We start from the raw sequence: 23,504 nt of genomic DNA, 5'->3' as shown, positions 1-23,504 counted from the left end.
TGTAGGGTCCTGAGTGAGTGACAGAGAGAGAGAGAGAGAGAGAGAGAGAGAGAGTATAAGCGCTGTATATACAATAATGTTGTGGGTTTGACTGTAGTGAGTGAGTGAGTGAGAGAGAGAGAGAGAGAGGAAGCCGGTGAGCGGAAGTCAGGCAGGAGGGAAGGAGTGAGCGGAGAGTGAAGTTGGAGAGTGATGCGGTCGCTGTAAGAGCGCGCGTGCGGAGCGGAGCAACTTTGACCCGCGGTGCTGAGCGGAACCGGGCCGGTACTCTCCTCCTCCTCCACCTACTCCTCCTCCTCCCCTCTCCCGCACGGATACGCGCTTTCTCCCTTTCTGTTCCTGTTGTTTCCCTGAGCGTGTGTGGGACTCGACCCGAGCGTGTTCAGGATGCGGCTCTGATCTTCTCATCTCGCCGCTCAGTGTTCCTGCTCCCTGTGGCCGGATGCGTGTTTCGCGCGCGTGCTGTGGGGAAGTTTTTTCACGCACTTTGGGATGGATGTGAAAGGCAGTGGACTGCACACCCGGCTCGCACTGCGTCACATCCCACTGCACACGCCACAGCTGTAATATCGCTTTTATCACCATCATCACCACCATCATCATCATCATCGTTGTTGTTGTTGTTGTTTACTGTTGTTCCTCTCACGTGCGCGGATGATGTTGGCCGTGCAGCTGGCTGTGGGTGCGAGCGCGCGCGACCTCAGTGTGCTGAGCTGAATGGGACCCGATGAGCATCAGCCTCGCGCACTTCTCTTCCACCATTCTCTTCTCCTCTCTTCTCCTCTCTTCTCCTCTCCTCTCTTCTCCTCTCTTCTCTCCCAAGACTTGATCTGTTCCTGAAGTTTCACTGAAGAATGTAATTAGTGAAATCTTTTCTTCTGCACAGACCTGAGCAGCTAAGCATCCCGGAGAAAGCCTCTTCTGGAGAGAGAGAGAGAGAGAGAGAGAGAGACATATAAATACATATATACACACTGTTATTACTTTTTATTTCTGATTGCATTGGATTGAGATTGACCATGATGGACAAGCACTGTGTGGTGTATCAGATGGAGTTGACGCTTTTGATGATGCTGTTTTGGGTCACAGTTTGGGCAGATGACAGCAAGATCATTTCAGACAGATACGCTGTGTACTGGAACAGCACCAATCCCAGGTAAGCAGGGCTTCTCTCAGGACACAAGTTTTTGCTCAAACTCTAAACTGAGCTGTAAAATTGCCACCAACGTTCATGACTTACAGAGTGGATTCACTTCTTTACTAGTTTTACTGGAAATAAAACAGCACCAGTTCACAACAAATCTTGAACTAAGTGCTGAAGTGAACAGGACACTCCTGGACTTGACCCGAAAGCAGTGGTTCTGGGAGGACAAAAAAAAAAAAAGGAAAAAAAAGTGGGGTTTATGAAGCATAGTCAGGAAAATTAGTTTATTTATTTATTTATTTATAAAAAATTATCGTGTATTTACTTTGAATTTAGTCGCATTCATGGAAATCACATCTTTTTTTTTAAATTGTTTTTGTTTGTTTATACATGATTATTCACCTATTTAACTGCTCACTTAAGTGAACGCAAACTCCAGCAGCGCTGAAACAAGTAGGCCATGACACAGAGTAACTCGAACCTCATGCTTTCTATTGGGGGAGTAAACAAATAAATAAAGAGCCAAAAACAATTATCTTCTGCACATTGATTGATTGATTGATTGATTATTTATTTATTTTAGTTCGATGATTTTGATCATTTGATAAGACTCAGGTTTGCTTGCATAAAAGTTCAGGAACCCCTGCTATAAATAAATGAATGAATGAATGAATGAATGAATGAATGCAGAGCTTTGATACTTTAACTTTTCTTTTTTTTGAGTGTAGTTTTAACTAATACGAGTACTAACGTCCTGAAAACGTTTTGAACAACAGGTACTGGCAATTTTAACTCCATTCCACTCTTCTCATGCATGCTGTCATGATCCTGCTACTGTATTATTATTATTATTATTCCTGTCACTTTCTCGATGTAAACTCTAACCCTGATTCATATCTACAGGTGAGGAAAGTGTAGACCTACTTCTCATGAAGCTCGTGCTAGCATTTCTAATCAGTTCTACAAGCTGAGAGATGGAACGGAACGATTTCTCTTGACTATGTGAGCCAGTATACGAGTCGTCCACAGTACAGTGCTCTCTGCCTCATAGAACGCTCCCTCCGTAGGTCATGTGGCGCGACTTTTAAGCCCCGTGTGTTTCATAGAACTCTCAGCAACTTAATAATATGGATCTCTCTTGTGTGCTCTTTCATCTTTCATATATATATATACACCTTTTGATATATATATATATACTGTGCAAAAGTCTGAGTTACATGTAAAAAAAAAATGCTGCCAATCAAAAATGGCTTAAAAATAATGAAATTAAATGTTTCAACATAAAAAAAATACTATAAACAGTCATCGATCAGCCATAATATCCATCCATCCATCCATCCATCCATCCATTATCTGTAGCCGCTTATCCTGTTCTACAGGGTCGCAGGGCCATAATAAATAAAACAAAGTCAATATTTGGTATGAGACGACCTTTTGCGTTAAAAAATATAGTAGTCTGAGGTCCAATGAGCACAGTTTTACGCGGAAATGAGCTGTAGGTTTTACTGAGCGTCTTCCAGAACCAGCCCCAGTTCTTCTGGACACTTTGACTGTCACACTCGTGTCTTCATTTTGCACCAAAACCCAGCAGCCTTCATTATGCTTTCTTTTTTCATCTGAAAAGTGCGCTCTTATGTAACATACTGCTCAGATACAAACTTTATTTTCCGTAATGTTTAATTTTATGCTGGGAAATCCCCCCCCCCGAACGTTTGGACTCTAAAATGTTTTCGTAGACGTCATAAAATAGAAATCGATAACAAAGTTTGTGTGAAAACAAAAAACGAGGGTCTAAAACTTTTGCACAGCACTGTATATGTATAAAATGTATATCGTAGACATAAATATGTGCTCGTACTAATATATTTTTTTGAAAAAAAAGACTTCTTTTTGCTGCAGGTGTTGCAAAATAGATTCCAGTTGAAGCTGTGTTGTAGACGTTTGCTTTCATATCACCATGTGGTTCGCATTGTGAGATGAAATCTTAAAACTACCCCCATCTCTCTCTCTCTCTCTCACACACACACACACACACACACACACACACACACACACACACACACACCCCGTACTCAGAGTATTGGGCCATGTTCCAGTGTGGCAGAAGGCTGAGCTTTGTCTGCAGCCTGCAATGCTTCATAGAATCCAGCATATTTTGAGTTTGACTCAGAGCAGGGCCTTTTCAAAGGCCTACGGTATAAAACGCAACCCATCAGCAGTCACAACATCGAAAGTTTATTTTTTACGTTTATAAGAATTCGACTCGTCGTTTCGTGCATGTTTGTTAAGGTGTGACTCCTGACTTCGCCGCCTCACCGTTTTGTTTTGTTTCTTTTCCATTGCAGAAAGAAGTTTGCTCATTTGTTCATTTTTAACCCGAATGAAGCGTCTTCGGGAATTTAACCTATATATGATATAACTTGAGAAACATCGCCAGCACTGTGCATGTTATTCGCATGCTTCAAGTTGAAGAGTTTATCCGAACTATACTGACCTGAACAGACATCGGTTTACTGTACTTCATGAAATTTCATTCAGGAGTTAAACGCCCGGCGCGTCTCGCTTTCCTGTACGAGGAGTCTTAATATACTTTTATTTATTTTTTTCCCCCCTCCACAGTTCTAGCAGGACGTCTGAGTCCATAAGAGCAAAGTTTTTAACTAACTTTGCATCTTTTCGATAAGCATCAGGCATTTTTATTTTAAAAAAATATATCATTATCAGTTTTATGTCTGAGACACAACATGAGCAACCGGTCCATACTTTACGCCCTTTACCGAGCGTCCTGACAAAATTCCACCTACTAATGTTTTGTCTAGTATAGTTTCACAGTTCTGCCAGGGCTGATTTCACTTATCAGCAGGTACATCTATGCGTTCCATTTTTCGACAAGGCTAAACAGACCCAAGAGAAACTTTTTTTTTTTTTGGACTGCCTTACAGTACACATTGCAAATGACTTATAGTCTCTCCAAAGCTGTTATTTTCACTTTCTAGGGTTTGGGGTGAAATATGTAAAATGTTGAAGGGGATAAAAGTGGACGCGAGAGCACAGGCGAGTGAAAAAGTAAAGCGTCGAAAGCAGGGCCGACGCTCGAGTCAACGGGTTTCAGCTGCAAGTGTGAAAATAAGGCAATGTGATCAAGGGCTTTCGTATAAAAGCTTATGACGAAAATATACGCCTCGTTTCGAGTGCGATTTTATATTGTTCATTAAAAAAAATGGACGACTTGATTCTTGGATTATGAGTTTTAGCCTCTTTGAGGACATTTAGCCTGGTTTTATAGGCCTTACTTCATTTGCTTTCCTTCCTTTATAAAAAAAAAAAAATCAGATTAACACTTTCCCAACAAGTGCACGTTTTCCAGTGTTTTAGATTCGAATGATTTGTTTTACTGCGTTTATTTTATTTTTTTGCAGTAGAATAAAGTAGATCAGTAAGAATTCAGCACCGTGCTGATAAACAAACAGCATGAACACGGTAGACATGGTGTCTATTTCGGAGGTGAGTATTTTTTATTTATTTTTTAAAAATCTCCGATGCAGTAATTTCTGCTCGAAATGATCAAAATGAATTGTTTTTTGTCTTGCGGGTGTTTGGGACATACTGGAGAAACTCTTCAGTCCTGAACCTTGGACTGTTAATTGTGTTTAATTTATTTTATTTTGAATTATGTACATTATACGATTAGAGCTGTAAGTGAAACGGTTGTGGTGTCGGTTTTTACGATCCTCTAGGTGGCGTCACGCTCGATTTTCCTTCAACATCCAGTTCGTCCGCCATTTTCTCAACCGTCTGAGAGGCATGGTTTGCTTGGAATGGTGTAAGCTGAACACAAGAAATGGAGCTCAGGGATGAAGTGGGAGTGATATCGAGAGAGATTTGTGTAACAGTCAAGTTGGGGGGGAGAAAAAAAAACAAAACACGTTTTTTTATGGTCGTTGCAAATGTTGGACATTTTAAGTAACACGTTATTACTGGAAAAAATGAATAGAAAGAATTTAGGCATGGGATAAGGGAAATAACTCATGTTGAATGTTAATCGTGCATAACAAAACACCGTACCTTTGTAAAATACAGAGACGTTTTCAGACGTGTACAAATACGTTTTTGACCTTAAAACCCACAAAGGAAAAGGGCTGCATGCGTAAATCCCTTTTAACGTTTTCTGAAACTTCCGAAAGTGACGTGCAGTTCATTTTTTGTGGTCAGGCTCCTGCCATTATTTTCCCAATTTTCGTCTGTGAAGCACTTTTGTGGTCATTCTCTCCATATTGCGCAAACGAACTACATTGGTGTACGGCGCTCGTAATTAATTTATTGTGTCAAGGGGGCGGTGATTTACCGTTTAATTTCTTCTTCATTGTGTGTGAAAACCGTCTCCCTTGAAATTACCCACTGAGCACTAATGAGTGTTCCATCTGCTTGGAACATGACCTGCTACCCTCAAGGTCAAAAAACATCCCTTTTTTTTTTTAAATGAAACGCTCAACGGAATAACATTTTTATAAGATCGCTTGATTAAATCCCACACAGCACTCACACGACCACAAGATCTGACTTGATCTCAGTCGTTTAATGGAATGGTGTATGCCATTAAATCACTCATTTTTTTTTTCTGTTCCTTTTCCTAGTCGTATTAAGCAGTTGTCCTGGTAGAAGGAAGGCACTTAAATGGACATAGTGCAGGACACAGCGCATTCGTTAGTTTGGAAATCTGATTAAGTGGGAAGAGCGGTCGGTCAGCAGGGTCCGGTTTTAAAAAGACACACTGCATCCTTTAAGATGGCGGTAATATGGAGTCACGTTGGCTTCATTTCTGTGCGACTCCAGACTATATTTGTTGGATTACTGTATGAGAGAATTAAGTTACAGAGCTGTGGAGGTCAAATGTACATTTGGCTTGAACCCTGTTCTCGGTAATTTGAGTCAGGAGCAGCTTTTTGCCCTTGACGATTTTAAAGTCAGGACGATTTCATAATCTTTCTAAAACAGTGTAAGAGTTACGTGGTTGAACTGCGGATTTTGTAGGCTTAAAAAACAAACCATTAAATGTTGCGCAGGGATCGGCGCACGGACGGGAAGCTGAAACATTCGTTCAGAGATAATTCAGCTTGTTTAGCAAAGAAGTGCTGTCTTCATTTAATATCTCTGTTAGACAAACTTTGAAATCGGATCACCGATTCATTTCTTTCTCTCTAATGAATTGAAACGAGAGCAGGGGAAGGGGGGGGGGAAAGAAGTATTCTTCAAAAGTGAATTTTCTGTTCATAACCTGACACTGTTATGTTAAAAGGCTGGCGAACATCTCATTAAGGATTAAAGTCGGTGCCTGATTTCTGTGAAAAAGCAATCAGCACGGAAGAGGGGTTCGCTAATCAGAGATCGAAGGGGTTCAAAGCTTTATTAAATAAAATGACCCGGAGTAAGCACGAGCCCCAGAGCTGGTTTCATATAGCAGGACACAGCATTTCATTTCCAATGTTAATCAAGGTTATGGTAATGCAGCATGCAAGAAATGGCTCCCACTCTCCTCTCTCGCTCCGTCCAAAGGCTGAATGTGAATGTCATATATATATATATATATATATATATATATATATATATATATATATATATATATATATATATATGCATATATTTTGTTTTTTTAGATTACCGCTGTAACATCATCTCCTTGGCCCAATCTCAGGCCCAGATCATGCATCCCACTCTTGAGACGGAGTGATGGGGTATGCAGGATCATTTGAGTAAAATGTGCTTGGCTTCGAGATTAACCGAAAAAGGAGTAGAGGAAATTTATGAGGAGAGATAAAAAAAAAAAAATGACGAGATGGCGTTTTACTAAAATGCAGCCAAATTCCTTAAACAGTTCCATTTGGCTTGTTTTTTAAAAGTTAACATATTGGGTGTTAAAAAATGTATATCTCTTTCTCGCTCATATATAAAATAGTACCAGTTAAAAGTTTGTACACCCCCTACTGTACTCCTTCACAGGTTTTTCTGTATTTCGTATCTTCTACATTGTAGAACAAAACCGAAGACATCAAAACTACGAAATAACATCTGGAACATACATGGAATTATGCCGTAAAGAAAAAAAAACCCCGTCATCGTTACCTTGCCGACGTTTTGCACGCTATCTTAACCAGCTTCATGAGGTAGTCACTTGGAATGCTTTTCAATTAATAGGTGTGACATACAGTAAATAGCCCTATTACAGTAAACAACGGTAGTCATCCATACATTATTATGTCAAGAACCGAAGTCAACGAAGTAAAGAGAAATCCATCATTACTTTAAGACGTGAAGTGACTTTTAATTCATAAAAATAGTAAAGAAAAACCACTGAATTACCGTAGAAGGTGTACAAACTTTTGACTGGTACTGTTTGTGTAATATATATAGTGTAAATAATCCAATAGTATTGAATGCAGTGCTAGTCATTATGCCTTTCTATTCCCCATATCTTCCTCCAAAAGAATGTTTTCTCAGCATTTTTTTCTACTCTAATCAAATAATAAGTTACACAAAGGTACAAAGACACAAATAGTGTTTTTTTTTTTTTTTTTAATCTGAAATTGTACTGTAGTCTGGGTATATTTTGCTATCGAACGATCAAAATATACGCCGATAGTTTGCAGCTTGCCGATGAACTTAATATAAACATCAACCCAAGTGGCAATTTAACCAGACACATTTCTGGTATTTATTTTATTCTGTGTTCTATACCCAGCAACAGCCACAACCACCACGTCATCATACCTTCTTGCACTTCTCATAAATTTTAATGCGTGACCCACATTCATTTTCCACATTGGCAGTCACGTGCACCAAGAGGACTCCAAACTTGATTTGATCTCAGCGCTTGGAGAATAGAGACCCATCCCCCCCAAAAAATAGTGATTTTTGAGCTGTCACAGTAACTGATTTGACAAAAAGTCCCAGCTACGCGTCACACATACGCAGGCTTTATTTCACTGATCTTGGGACGGCGGTACAGAGCTCTCAGCTTATTGAGTACTGGACATTGTGTTTTATATTCCTGCTTTTCAAGCAGCCTCACGGGGCTGAGGCTTGTTTTCTCACCACTCGCCTATTCAGCGTACACTATTTATGGTGGAAAAAGTGGAACAGAGCCCTCCCAGAGCTGCATTATAGGTTTTAAATAAAGTGCGAGTCAGTCTCCAATGAGTCCAAACTGCCCTTTATCCTCTTGGGCCACTGAGAAAGCAAATGTTCTTACACTTAAATGACATAAATATACAGTGTGTATATATATATATATATATATATATATATATATATATATATATATATATATATAAAAGTTCAGCACACATTGTTCTAGGGGGGACGCAATAATGAGACGGACCTGATAAACTGCTGGATGTGTTTGAACCAAAACGAACTAAAGATTTGGCTGTAAATATCTGATAATGATAACTAAAAGAAAGACTAATGTAATATAGTTATATGTTCGGCTATGTCAGCTATCTATCAAATCTTAAGCATGTTTTATTTATTTATTTTTTAGAGTATTGTGTCTTACTAGTTCATACTACATTTCGCACGAAGACCATAATACATGATTTAAACAGTGCGTTTTATCCATACAGTGTGTGACGAAAGTAAAATAGCTCCAGTGTGTGTTTTTACACGTTTCGCCGAACTCTCGTAAATAACAACGCGCTACTGTACGTTCTCTGTGTATTAAAGGCTGTGTATCAGCCAAACTGAAAGGAAATCTATCTGAAGTGAGCGTATTTTACAGCCGTTATACTGTATGACAAATTTTACTCAACATGTTTGTGTAAAAAAAAATATAATAATAATAAACTTTTATTAACCCAGCATACCCACTTAAGCTATGTAGTTGTCCAGCTTCAGGTTCAGAATGACAACTTCACTTCCTTCTGCATAAAATTTAACAATGAAACTTTTTTCTTTTCCTGAAATATATATATATTTATATATATATATATATATATTTATATATTTTAGTTAAGTTCGAGCTGCTGTGAGGTGAACCGTAAAGAAGTGTCGTATAATTTGTATTTATACGCAAGCAGAAGTTACGCAGCTAAACCTAGCAGTGTTATTATCTTTCTCATGTGTTTCAACGTAAACGGCTAAATTATCATCTAAATTTCAAATGGGATTTAGTTTAACTTGTATTACACCCAATCTGCAGGATGTATCTTTCTTATAAGTGTACTTAAATATAAATATTAGGTCTCTGGGAAATGCCTTGAAAGGAAATATTTCATTTTCAGTAAGTTGGCTTCGTTCATCCCGAAGTCAAAAGTGCCGAAAGAATTTCCGATAGTACGTTTGATGTTTCTGTAGATAAAATTAGATGCTTAGTTTCAAAAAAACGTACTGAATTTCAGAGATTCTACTCTTTTTTTTTTAAATGGGATTATTTTTAGCATGGTGAGTTTTGGAAGACTGCATTATCCCGAAAGCATTTCAGTTCAGTGACATTTATTTCCAACAGAAATTGGTTGAGTCTGTCTTTGGTCAAAGGCAAGAATGTAAAGTACCATATTGTTCAATATTGTAAATCTTAAACCATGTGATTTAGGTGTTGTTTTTTTTCCAGTGGATGAATATAAATATAAATATAAATGCTTTTTATTTTTATCTGCAGTTTTAGAATCATGAAAAAAATGAGTCAAGTTGAACTGCAGTTTATCAGTTGTTATTCTATCACTATTGTAAAATCGATTTTGTAAAATTATTCATCTTCAGCAGTGAGAAGTGTCCAAATACCATTTTTAATGAAAGTATACGGGACATACAAGATCCGTAACATTTTGTGTTTTGCCCCAGAATTTGTTGAACAGTGGTTTTGTTTCACAAAATAATACACACAGTGGGGTCCGACAGTCCGAGAGCACGAGTGAAAATGCTCCTGTTTTGAATTCTTTTCTAATTTAAGATAAGATAAGATAAGATAAGATAAGATAAGATAAGATAAGAAGACCTTTATTATCCCACAATGGGGAAATTTCCTGTTTGCAGCAGCAGCACAGTGGATAGCAGCAGAAGAGGACATTCAAGCCATACAAGTAAAAAAAAATCTATTAAAAAAAAAAAAAAAAAAAAAAAAAAAATATATATATATATATATATATATATATATATATATATATATATACAGCAGTTTTATCAGCAACGACTTTGTGAGTGAAAAGTAGACTCTTTGAAATATTTACATGAATTTCAGAGTTTCTTAGTTTCTTAGTTTGTCCCCTTTTGGCTTTTATGACACTTGAGTTGTGTACTCGAGCTGAGAATCTTGAATGTTAAATATTCAAGATACTGAACATTCACTTTCTTTGATAAATATTGCAGAGCTCTTTTTAACCTGTTTATTTCCAATTTTAAATGAGGAAAAAAAAATCCCAGCATTTCAGTGAGGTCTCAGACCCCACTGTGTGTGTGTGTGTGTGTGTGTGTGTGTGTGTGTGTGTGTGTGTGTGTGTGTGTGTGTGTTTTGTTTTTATATACTGCTGAGGACCAAATGTCCCCACAAGGATAGTAAAATCTGACAATTTCAGCTTTGTAGAGACATTCAGATGGGCCCCACAAGGAAACTGCTGTTGTGTTGTTGTTGTTGTTTTTTTTTTTAACAAAAATTGAAAAAAAAAAATTAAAGAGCCAAAAAGTTACCTTTTCATTACTGAGGTTAAGATTAGGTTTAGGCGCAGGCACAGCATTAATTAAAGGGGAACTGAAGGCAATTTTTTTATTATCAAAATTCTACTTCTCATTTTATTAAATATCGGAATGCATTTTTGATCGCTATTTTGTCGCCGCTATATCAAGTTATGATTGTTTGAAATATGCTCTGTAATATATCAGTCCATATGTCAAAGCGATGGCCGTAAATGAGATTCGTTGAGACCTGTGCGAGACATCGTAGGACGGAAGTAAAACGTACAGCGGAAATCAAAGCGACCGACATCTGCCAACGTTGCCAAAAGACGCGCGCGCCCGCTTTCGAATGCTGATGTAATCAAGCCGGAAGTTTTGTTTGTTTTGATAGCAATCAGGAAAGTTTGAAAAAAGTAGGCAGTAATCGTCATTTAAACTTGTTTTTGTGCAATATTTCGTTTGGAAAACAGTTTTCAAAATGGCGGCACTGACACCTGACTGACACTTCACGTTTCGAAGTCTCGTGAAGATCACGCGGATAAGTGACGCCTGCTGTGGACCAAACGAACTAAATTCAACACGGCTAAAAACCGAATAGGCCGATAAGTATAATATTTAACTGCTATCAATTAATTGCGGGCGGCATGGTGGTGTAGTGGTTAGGGCTGTCACCTCACAGCAGGAAGGTCCTCGGTTCGAGCCCCGTGGCCGGCGAGGGCCTTTCTGTGCGGAGTTTGCATGTTCTCCCCGTGTCCGCGTGGGTTTCCTCCGGGTGCTCCGGTTTCCCCCACAGTCCAAAGACATGCAGGTTAGGTTAACTGGTGACTCTAAATTGAGCGTAGGTGTGAATGTGAGTGTGAATGGTTGTCTGTGTCTATGTGTCAGCCCTGTGATGACCTGGCGACTTGTCCAGGGTGTACCCCGCCTTTCGCCCGTAGTCAGCTGGGATAGGCTCCAGCTTGCCTGCGACCCCGTAGGACAGGACAAGTGGCTACAGATAATGGATGGATGGATGGATGCTATTAGTTGCCAATACGAGTCACGATATAAGGTTACTAAAACTGAAAATGTAATTGAATAACGATAATTAAGAAATAAAGCAAATTTAAAAATGACTTCAGTTCTCCTTTAACTGCACTAATAATTGTCAATGGAAGGTCCTCACAAGGATAGTGAGACAAACGTGTGTGTGTGCGCATACAGTATGCTGTGTGTATCTCTGAATATGCAATGACCAGTCTTCTTCTTCTTCTTCTTCTTCTTCTTCACAGTGGCCTGTGTGCCACTGTCCACATGGTCCAGGCTTCATATGAGAGAGCGTTATATGGGTTTGCGTTAGCACCGAGCACAACAAGCTTTGACCTTCAAACAACTCGAGAAAAGTTTGGGAGTTGGAAAGAGTGGGAAAAAGGAGAGCCTGTGAAAAGTTTGGCAGTCCAGTTCACCCAGGAGTTTTCTCTCCTGTATTGCAGACATGTCAAACCTGTCATTCTCTCAAAGCCAGAAGAAACGCTGTTATCTGAAGGTTTGATGTGAGATGGAGGCTCTGGGGTTATGAACAGGCTGAACAGAAATGGCCAAGCTTTTCCTCTAAACACTTACTGTAAAATCAGCCGTGGACTCCAGCTGGGACGGTTTTGATGTACAGTAGCTCTGGATGGTCACACTACTGCAAAGCCCACACGCTTCTGAGTTTGACGAATCCCGCTTTTCTCTGCGGGTTTCACATCTAAACAGCACGACTGTGTGTGCCGTACAGTCACACTTCTCAATGTGGCAGGCGTTTGCGTTGCATCCTCATCGTAACTGCGAGTCGGCGTTGACCGGAAAATGTGAAATGGAAGAGAAAATTGGTGTTTATTTGAAACGGAGTGCTCAGTATTTATTCAGTCGAGTAACCGTTTTAGGATTTATACTTTGTTTGGTGTGTGTACAGAGATATATTTTTAGAAATGAAGGATTTTCTTAATAGAAGGTTCAAACAAGGATGCCTTTTTAAAATTGCATGGTGAAGCAAAACATTTCACTTGTACACAGTAAAAATAAAAAAAATAAATAAATCTGTTCTTTTCTACAAAAGTGAGTAATTCATGATACCGCGAAACCAGAATCACACGAATCGCATGGCACTGTTTCAGAAAAGACACATCGACTTCGACCATCATCACATCCGGGAATTGTATTGTCTTTTGCACCAAAGCAGTAAATATTTTAATCGACATTTTCTTAATTACATCCAGTCAGCTTTCTGAGTTACACTGTAAACTTCAGGGTGAGTGATATGACGAAAATATCATACCGTGATTCTCGAAGATATTTCTGTGTTACATGATGCGCAGTATGATACCCAGGCTTGCTCTCAAACCACCAGCAAAACAGTAGTGTTACATTTAAAAAAATATAAAAAAACTGTTTCTGGATACTTTATTTAATGGCTTTAAAATATTTTAAATCGAAAAAATAACATTGAAAATGGGAAAAGTCTGTAAAAAACAAACAAACAAAAAAAACATGTGATCCTTACAATTGAGAAATACCAAGTTTACAATTTTACCATCTGCTTTCAGTCAGTTTTCTAAAAAAATAAATAAATAAAAAGGTATCATGATGTGTCAGAAAAGCATATTGTGATATAATTTATCATGATATCAATATTATATTGCCGTACCAGCCAGTACTATTGTAAGCTGTGATTAACTTTAAGTGCGACTTGTAGAAAAAATATTCCTACATGAGTGCAGGCTGAAAAACGGTGAAATATGATGTTATTGGCCTGCCAGCTTCGCATGTCACGTTATTTCAAAACGATAAACTAGATAGAGACTGTGACTTAAGTCGCAATGATTTGCGCAAGCTGTTACAAATTGGGACGTCTGGTCACTGGAACCTACAGATCCGGAACGGTAAGAGAGAGAGAATGACACTCGTTTAGTGAGGAAAAGTGCGCCCTGCCACCCTGAACAACAACAAAAAAAAAAACCTAATTGAAAATTGACAGAGTTATCAATGATTGAAAAAAATCTCGTTTTTCATGCATCATTCCGGATCAGTGATCCAGATCAGCATCAAAAGTCATAGCAATGTAATTCAGCCCAGAGGGATTCTTCATGGGAAATTTGGTGATGATTGGCTGAAAACCGAGGGAGAAATAGCGTCCTAAACAACACTATAAGAAGAAGAAAGTAGAAAGATCCTGAGTAAGAGTAATAATTTGCGCCAACACTGCTAGCACAAATTTAAAAAAGACTTACCAAATTGCTGTGGTATAAGCAGAACAATGCTCTTACAGGACAGGGATTAATCCTGGTGGGGTAACAGTGCTCTGCCGTCGATTGTTTTCCTTTAACAGTATACCGTGAGGTTTTATTATGTTTTTCATAACAATTGAGCATTTACAGACAGTCCTTCCTATTTTGTTGCAATAGTAGTAGTTTGATTTTAAAAAAATGCCGTTGCTACCACCTTGCTGCTTGAAAATGCAATTAAACTAATAGCACTGATACTTGAAATCTGATTATGGAGTAAGTCTGACTTTTTTTTTTCCCGTAGACCCAGTGTCTTCCCGTTATCAAATTACTTAAGTGCATGTAGATGCATTGGATTATTGACCATTTTTGAACAGTTATCAGATTGTGTTTGTACACGTAAACACCACACTGTCACTACTGCTCGTCCTCTGATCCTGAGCCAGGAAGCAGGCATGAGAGCATCTTTCTGTAGTTCTGTAGAATATACACTCACCACTACGTTAATAGGAACTCTTGTACTCATAGTCATTCATGCAATCATTCAGTCGGCCAATCGTCTGGCAGCAGTGCGCGGTACAAAATCATCCACAAACAGCTTCACACAGAACATCCGAATGGGAAAAGATGTTATTTTAGTGAGCTTGAGTGTGGCAGACAAGCAGAAGCAGCTTATCTTCTTGGATTTTCATGCACAATAGTGTGTAGAGTTGGTGCAAAAAACAAAAAAACATCCAGTGAGAGGCAGATCTGCAGGCAGAAACGATGATGAGATGAGAGCGGTCAAAGGAGAGTGAGGATGGTTCAAGTTGACAGGAAGGCTATGGTAACTCAAATAGCCACTCGTTACAACCATGTTGAGCAGAAAAGCATGTCAGAAAGGAATAAGGCACAGGAGCAGGTATCAGGAGCTACAGTGGGAAACAGTGTTGTAGTCGAGTCACTAAACCTCGAGCCCGAGTCCAGCCTCGAGTCCCCGGTGTTCAAGTCCAAGTCATTAAAAAAAATTTCGAGTCGAGTCCGAGAACAAGACTCCAACCGCACCATTTGACAGTGCCTGTTTTAGCGCCATTAATATCAGTTTGTTCCTGAACAGGTGAATGTGCTCCTCTTTGTCAAGGAGTGCGAAGTATTCTGTCAGAGACGGTTGGGAGGCGGATGTAAGCGCAGAAGATGTGTTTATTAATACAAGTGAAGACAATCCAGCACGGCAGGCAAAATCATAAAACGGTGAAACAGGCAATAGGTCGAGCAAACAGGCTATCGTAGACTCGGCAGAATCAAAGATGAGAAACAGGAAATCAGGGATCAGGAAGCCAAACAAGGAAATAAGGCTCGGTAATGTATCAGCAATGCAACTCAATACTTCGCAAAGGAAGTGTGTTTTCACAGTTTTTATATCGGCACACTGATTGCACCTTAATCCTGTGCAGGTGTGAGTCGTTTACGGAGTGTGCAAAAGAGTCCGCTTGGCGTGCGCGTCGTCCGGAGCACGCCCGGGAGTCTATCTGATGCACGCGCCAAGGCGCACAGGTGTGACACTCTTGCATGAAATTAGTATAAAATTAATGTCGATATAAATATCTTATGCCAAATTATTATGGCATGTTACAAAAAATAATGAAAAAATCAGAGTCCTCGTCTCCAATTTACAAGTCCGAATGCAGTTAATGTACAAGTCCGAGTCATCAGTGCTCAAGTCCAAGTCGAGTCACGCACGAGTCCTTAAAATTAGGGCACGAGTCAGACTCGAGTCAGTACTACAAGCCTGGTGGGAAGGTTGGAGAAACTGTTCGGTTTCAGTGCCAAATGTAGCCTCAGATTTCTATTTCACTGTTGGTTTTGTGCTTTAAATGTGCCACCTTTTTATCCTTTTTTTGAAGAATCTTTGCTTCGGTATGGTATTCACCGTGATCAGATTACACACTACGTATAGTAAGTGGAAACGTCTGCTCTTTGTTTGAGAGCGGCATATGGAAATGAGTTTTATCGGTGAATGTTGTCTGTGTCTGGCCTTGTTTGGCCGTCGCTATCAGTTGTTTGGCCAGGTGGCTGGGGAAACACTGTAAAACTAATGAGAGTCATAAGTCACGTTTAAGAACTTCCTGTGTGGGCCAAATATTTTGCACTTTAAAATACATCGTGTGATGACTCACGTATCATGAATCGTTCCCTCGTACCATCCGAAGACAATAAAAAAAAGCAAATACTTTTCAGACTAAGCAAAACATAAAAGTTTTATCGGACTGTTATTTAAATTTAAACATTTACAGTTCTATCAGTTTTTCATATTTTCACAGCACGCTGGAGTATTTCCCTTCTAAAGCTCCAAAGTGCGACTGCGGAGGACAAAAGATTTTCCACAGCGTGAACGATTTGCGGTGGGAACGTCACCTATGAGCAGAGGTGACAGCACAAGCGCCAGGCGGTGATCTAATACAGTAATATAGGAGAACAATTTCTGAGCTTGCACTCGCTGACACAATGCCGCGTCCACCCTGATTGCTTGTTAGGAGCAGAAATGCGCTATAAGTCACCTCAAATGCATACTTGAAGTATAAAAGCTATCAGGACCACAGCTTGAAGCAAGTAACATTTCTGAGTTCCTTCAGCATTAAAGTTCAGAGAGAGAAAGCTGAACGTTTAGTGAGATGACGACGACGATTTTAAAGAGTAGCATTTTAATCCGCTCACTGGCTTCTTTTCACACTTCTGGCTCTTTGCTGCTGGACGTCGCCTTCACATGGTATCTTTACTTCTGCTTAACAACAACAAAGCAGTGAAAGAAAGTTAAACGGAGCCAGACGCTGTTAAGTGTTTTAGAAAATCTGCGAACTCCAGTGGAAACAAAGAAACAGCTTGTACGCAGTGTTTAGAGGGGAAATAAACTACAACCGCAGCAAGTAGAAATAATGCTGCGCTATCTGAAAAGATTCTCAAACCAACCAGCAGAGTTTAAACTGAAGAGTGTGTGTGTGTGTGTGTGTGTGTGGCTCTTTGCTTTTCCTCGTCAACTGCCAGAACCACCAAATGTCAACTATATTTGAGACTAAACAACAACAACAACAACATTCTCACTGCAAGTCCTGGCTCAGGTCTCAGTTAGCTAGAACTATAGCTAGCTAGCTAGCTAGCATTTTTTTTTTAAAATCAGCAATAAACGCTCATTTTATCACCTATGCAATGTTATGATTTTGTAAAATGATTGTAAAGTGGATTATATTCTTCCAACAGCATGGTCTGGAGTGTGTTTTACTACTTATGCCACAGCGATTTGACAATTATCGCAATTTTAAATTCATCAGTGAGCGACATTTGCGCTTTTTCAACGTTTATATTTACACTTAATGTTAAGGAAGGGCCTCGAGACAATTTAGTTCTTGTTCTCAGCTATAAACAGCCATTCTATTACCAATTTTTTTTCGCCCTCCCTCATTCTTAAGGCTAGTTGGACAAAAACGCAGCTTGTTATGTGACTCAGAAAGCTGAATGTGCAAGCTCCTGTCCTGAAGACTTTCCTGTGTCAGGAAACTTGCTGGCAGTTACAAAGCACTGACGCGTGTGACTTTTTTCCATAAATGTCACATAAACGTCTCGTAAAAGAAAGCTTCGCCTTTTCTATTAACGACAGACTTTTTGAAATGTATTTTATTATTAGCCTTAGTGTACGGCGATGCATCTGTTATACAATTCCATCGAAATTTGCTGTTACTGTCGGAGCGATGACGCATTTGATCGCGCACTTCATTTACGTTACAGAAGGAACCGCCGCCAGAGCTGCTGTTATTTAAGAATTATTCGCCGAAGGTGAAGTGAATATCAGTGATTATTCTAGCCACATTCACTGGATGTGAGCAATCGTGCGCTCTGATCGTTCGGTGGCTCTACTACTAGGATATCAGCTCATATACCGTGAGTAGAGAAAAACAAAAAGGCGGAACGTTTAGCTGAACCAACCGCAGATGAAATAAAAACTACTCGAAAACAAAACTCCAAAAAATACAAAAAAAAGCAACAAAATATGGAATGAAAGTATTTGATGGTAAGAACGTACTGTAGCTTTTTTTTTATTTTTCAGGAATCTCTCATCTCATTATCTCTAGCCGCTTTATCCTTCTACAGGGTCGCAGGCAAGCTGGAGCCTATCCCAGCTGACTACGGGCGAAAGGCGGGGTACACCCTGGACAAGTCGCCAGGTCATCACAGGGCTGACACATAGACACAGACAACCATTCACACTCACATTCACACCTACGGTCAATTTAGAGTCACCAGTTAACCTAACCTGCATGTCTTTGGACTGTGGGGGAAACCGGAGCACCCGGAGGAAACCCACGCGGACACGGGGAGAACATGCAAACTCCACACAGAAAGGCCCTCGCCGGCCACGGGGCTCGAACCCGGACCTTCTTGCTGTGAGGCGACAGCGCTAACCACTACACCACCGTGCCGCCTTTTCAGGAATTATTATTATTATTATTGCATTTTTCACAAATTGCTACTATGATTTCACCGGTTTGTTTACATTCTAAGCGGAAATGATTTTGTCGGACATTTTGTATGAAGTTGTTATTTATCGAATTTGCAAAAAATAACAATAAAAGCACTGTTTCTCAAAATCCAGTCAATGTGGACAGAATAAAACAGTTATTCCATTCAATCTCATCGTACACGGCTTATAGCCAAATTGGTGCTACACACCTCATCGGCTATCAGCTCATGTACGACTCGATTTCGTGGAATAACTGTTAAATAATCACTGAGACAAAGTCAAGGTTATTTATTCACCGATATTCACGGAGTCTGAGGCCATCCTTAAAAAAAAATCCGTTTCCTGTCCACCGGGTGAGCAAAAAAATTTTCAGTCCGGAGGGAGGGATTTTTTTTTTTTTTATATATATGGATGGATAAGAAATCGCAATGCTGTGTTTGCTTTTTCTTTCAGTACTTTTTTATTACAAAAGCAGACACATTTAATAAAATATAACAGTTTAATCAACTGAAACTTGTACAAAAACTTTAAGTTAGCATTTTAAATGCTGACTGCAACATTTGCAAAACTTTTACAAAGGTACTTAAAATGTCCGACACGCGGACTTTTTGTAGTTCTAAATCGAGCGTTAGGCCTAGTTCGGATGAAATTACACTATTAAAATGATCACTGAATGATTTGTTTTTCTGAATCTTTACTATTTTGTTGTTCGCTAGAATACCATTTTGCGATTTCACACTTAAGCAAATGTTTGAAAACTCCGGATCTGCTTCCTTCATGGTGGCTGCCATTTTTTTGTGCTGCACGGCGCATGCGCAGAGCTGATTCAATTCAGAGTGCGCGCGCACTCGGCGGAGGCAGTAGTGTGTCGGAGGGAACAGAAGCAGAGATAACGCTTATTTTGTCTCCGGTAAACCAGTCTTCTCTCATTCAATTACGTGCTGGCATCAAAAGACACCGCTGGTTGTAAATGAACCCAGACTGAGTGGTTGGAGTGTATTTTCATACACAAATGGAGAAATGTTCGCTGAGTGTTTAATTGTGTAGCCCCACTGCAGACCATTGTCGTTGTTAATTCATAGCATGCTCAGCTGCGTGAATGTGTCATGCACCGAAAATAAGAGATTTACAAGCCAGGAACGCCTCATGATGCAATACGCGAGAAAAGAAAGAAGATTTACTGCCATTTTACTTTGTATTTGAGTAAAGTGAATAAATAAATGGTCTGTGGAAAATACATTTAATCCCGGGAACTGCGTGGACTGGAGTTTATTTTGTGTTTACTCCCCCCTGGCTGGCTACTTATTTGTCATGGCTGGCTAGTATGAGCCTTAGTGGAAAGCCCTGGGAATGCGTAAATGTCAGGTTCGATTTTTGATTTACGAACCCGAAAAAAATGTTGAAAAACCGGCGTTAAAAAAAAAAATTTCAACCGCACAAACGGCACTCACCCGGCCGGTGGACCGGAAACAGAACGTATTTTAATAATGGCCTGAGGAGGATAAGTGTTTTAGTATAAAGACACAGGTGATTATTTAAAAAAAAACGGTATAAAAAAATTCAATCTTCAAAAGCGGCATGCAAATGGAATAAAGGTGCGGCACAGTGTTGTGTGACCTTATCTATCCCGACTCACGTAAAATCCTTTGTTCTGAAATTGATAGAATAAACCACAATCCCACCTTACCTTTGAATAGTTTTAGACCAAACTTCGTAGCATCTTTAGTGCTTTTAGGAGCAGCGTTTTCTTTCATAATCTGTAATTCTTCGGCGACAAAGCGAATGGCTGCCATTTTGCCGAGTCGCTCAAGGCGATTATCGAGAAATAGTCCGAATCTCTCGGCCAGTCAGTGCATGCGATTTCCTATAATCACCTGCGTGTTTACACTAAAGAAAATGAATCTGTACGTACTGATTTGCGAATTCAGCAGCTCTGTGGTAACGCACAATACAGACACAGTGTCCGCTAACTACACAGCTAGCTACTCATCATCGGTGTTAACATGAATTAGCATTACCACATCAGCTGTGAATGAAGTCTTCCACAAAGACAGACATGAAAGAAGCTTGGAAATTGTTGTCGCTGAGCGTTCTTTAATAATTTGGGACATGTCTTGAGATTTTGTAATGATTTTATTTCTGTAGCTGGCAATTTTTTTAGACAGCAAGGAAGCTAAACCGCCGCAAAACCCCCAGCCTGGAGGACCAGTAACCAATGGCATGCTGTTCTTTGGGACAGGGATTGCAACTTGGAGTTGTCTCGGTGTTACGCAGAGGACAGGGGAAGACAGAGACCACTCCTCATCAGTGTCAAACATGACCTGACCTGTAGCGAGCGCGCAGACCCGCCCGAAAGCGGATAAAGACCTGACCAAGTCCAAGTCCTTTGAGATTTGGTCTCATGAGTGTTGATAAAATGAGGTGAAAAATCTCAGTGAAAGTGATAACAATGCCTTGTTAGTAGATACCCTGCAGCATCGGCCACTCCTATTAGCGCATTTTTTTTTATCGCAGGCTCGTGCTAATTTGCCCTGCTGAGTAAATCTGGCCCATAGTGTGCTTGGAATCAGTATGGAGTCAGCCAATTTGCAAACAATCAGCTGAAAGGTTTGCCAGAAATCATTTTACCCTGCACCTGCATACTAACGTTGTGTGTGTGTGAAGTCGTCGTCTCATTTATTTGTGTTTCTGAGTCATATGGAGACGTCAGAACTGCAAGGGGAAGCATTTACTGGTTCGCATCTTAGCAACAGGCAGTTTTGTACACAGCACAGTTTGGACCTGGACTTGAATAAATGTAGTAGGACGCACCATTACACTGACTACAGGGCTTTCAGCTATGAGTTTACTGGGTGTTCAATTTGACAAACGTTTCACATATTAGATTGTGGATTGATCCATGCTGTTGCACTGGCCTGTAACACTAAGTGTTATTTCTGAGTGTTATCAGATACAGAGGAGAAAACGAAATCCATTTTCACCTGTAGCCAACAGAGCAGAATCTAAATTTAGCGCCGATGCCAAACTCGATCCAGCAACTGACACAGGACGTCGAATAGTCCAATGAATATGATACTTTTCAGATTCTCCAGCAGGGCATAGGATCTCAAAAAAAAAACCAAAAAACCACAACTTGCAAAGCAAGGTCTTCTTCTGCCTGTGTGCTTTCTTAGCCTAGAGTCAAGTCAAAGTCCCTCTCACGCCAGAATCTGGTCTTCCCAGGCAGGCTCCTGTCCCAGTACTAACCAACTTTTTCAGGCATACGGGTCTGTTTCCATAGCCCTCAGCCTCTCGCCTATACAGCTAGGGTTACAGTAGGGGGCTGGTCCTCTGGTAACCGCAAGAGTTTGACTCCCCATTCACATCTGCGTTGCAGCGTGCCTTGCCAGACGGTAGTAGGTACCGTTTTTGTGGCTATTGCCTCATAGAGGCGAAGCAAGGCAGTAGCCACTATGTCATCGTAATGTAAGAATGAGTGTAACAATAGTGTACTGCGCATGTGCATACGCATTACAATCACCAGAACGGCGAATCATGATCTTGCGATACGAACAGTCGATCTCACGTTATCAAAGGTACACAAGAACGAGTGGCGAAGCCGCTGTGTCCAGGGCTTTGAACCAGAATTTTTTTCCTATTGGTTCGTTCCGAACAGAAACGGAATTTTAACGTTTCAGGTTTTGGGTTCCACCATTAAATAGACGTTCCCGAACCGGTTAGAACAAAAAAATTTCGTTCCCGGAACGGTTAATTACGTTCCCTGTCAGCTGTTTAACAAATGGCTATAAAATTATGTCTCTGTCTCATCCAGCTTAAGCCAAATGTAGGCTAATTCTATTACAACCTTCAGTAAATAAGACAAGAAATAATTCAAAACAATTATTATTTCAAATGTTGGCGATTTGGATTCTCAGTATGTCTTCCCATCTACACAAACAGAAAAAGTGCCAAAAATGAAAGATAATTCATTTAGTGTGTTACCAAAGGCTAGTCAGGCCCTATAGAGGGCTACCGCATGACGTCACCGCGCCGCGAGATTTTGTTAGGCGCCATATTGGAAGACCAAGTACACATCTATGCAAGTACATACATACATAAAACAAACTACACCTGAAATGTAGCCAGGGCCGGTTCTGCCCTAATCTGGACCCGGGTGCAACATCGCGCAACCCCCCTCCCCCCCCCCCCCCCCCCCCCCAAAAAACAAAAACAAAAAAACACCAGTCTAAATCAGGACAACCATCACATAACTATAACTATAAACATTTTATATCAACTATTTTAACTAAATGGGCTATAATAAATAAGCCTGCAGGCAGCCACGGCGGGCTGCCTCAAAAAAGTAACCATTTGTCCTACCTTAAAACTCGTTTTGCATTTTCTGCCTCCTTTTTTGTATTTTCGACCCTCCGTTTATTTTCTTTCCTTTTCTGAAAACCCGATTTGTGTCCAGACATTTTGTTCTGCTACCAACGAACTAACTCGTCAGGTCTCGTCTCTCGAGCCCGCGATGATTCCCGTGGGAAGGGCAACAGTTGATACATTTTTACAAACAGCCAATAGGGAGGTTGCAACGTTCAGGCTCTTCTCTGCTCAGACACTCAGTAATGCACTTACTCACTTATTATCACGTGGAGACGTGATAGTAGTCCACCTTCCCGCTCTCTCCATTCAGTCAGCGAACGTCACACAGGAAGTGAACCCCAGCGGGTCATAGAAACTTGCGCAGGAGAAGAATGACTTTTTTATTTGTAGGCTACGGAAATTTTGAGGAACGAAATAAAAACTGGTATTAACCGGTTACCATTATTTTTAATAAGCGTTTCTGTTCCGGAACATAAAAAATAATAAAGTTTCTGGTTTCGTTTCTGTTCCATGTGAAATAGAAAAAGTTCCTGGTTTTCGTTTTCGTTCCTTGAACCGGTTCAAAGCCCTGGCTGTGTCACCGTGCTGTAAGAAT

At 40.1% G+C, this 23,504-nt stretch overlaps 2 protein-coding genes across 2 annotated transcripts in view; both read left to right on the top strand.

Annotated features, from left to right (window-relative positions):
- Window positions 1–23,504, top strand: part of fam174c (family with sequence similarity 174 member C) — a 301,306-nt gene that overhangs the window by 175,169 nt on the left and 102,633 nt on the right. The gene's annotated exons all lie outside the window — the stretch shown is intronic.
- Window positions 124–23,504, top strand: part of LOC132899619 (ephrin-A2-like) — a 217,518-nt gene continuing 194,137 nt past the window's right edge. The window contains exon 1 of the mRNA XM_060941661.1: window positions 124–1,156. Coding sequence (XP_060797644.1) covers window positions 1,020–1,156 — 137 coding nt within the window. The 5' untranslated portion in view covers window positions 124–1,019. The remainder of the gene's footprint in view (window positions 1,157–23,504) is intronic.

This window comes from Neoarius graeffei, chromosome 15 (genome assembly GCF_027579695.1).
Source record: "Neoarius graeffei isolate fNeoGra1 chromosome 15, fNeoGra1.pri, whole genome shotgun sequence".
NCBI classification, from domain to species: Eukaryota; Metazoa; Chordata; class Actinopteri; order Siluriformes; family Ariidae; genus Neoarius; species Neoarius graeffei.
The sequence above is the reverse complement of the archived record's forward strand: the minus strand, read 5'-3'. Positions and strand labels throughout refer to the sequence as shown.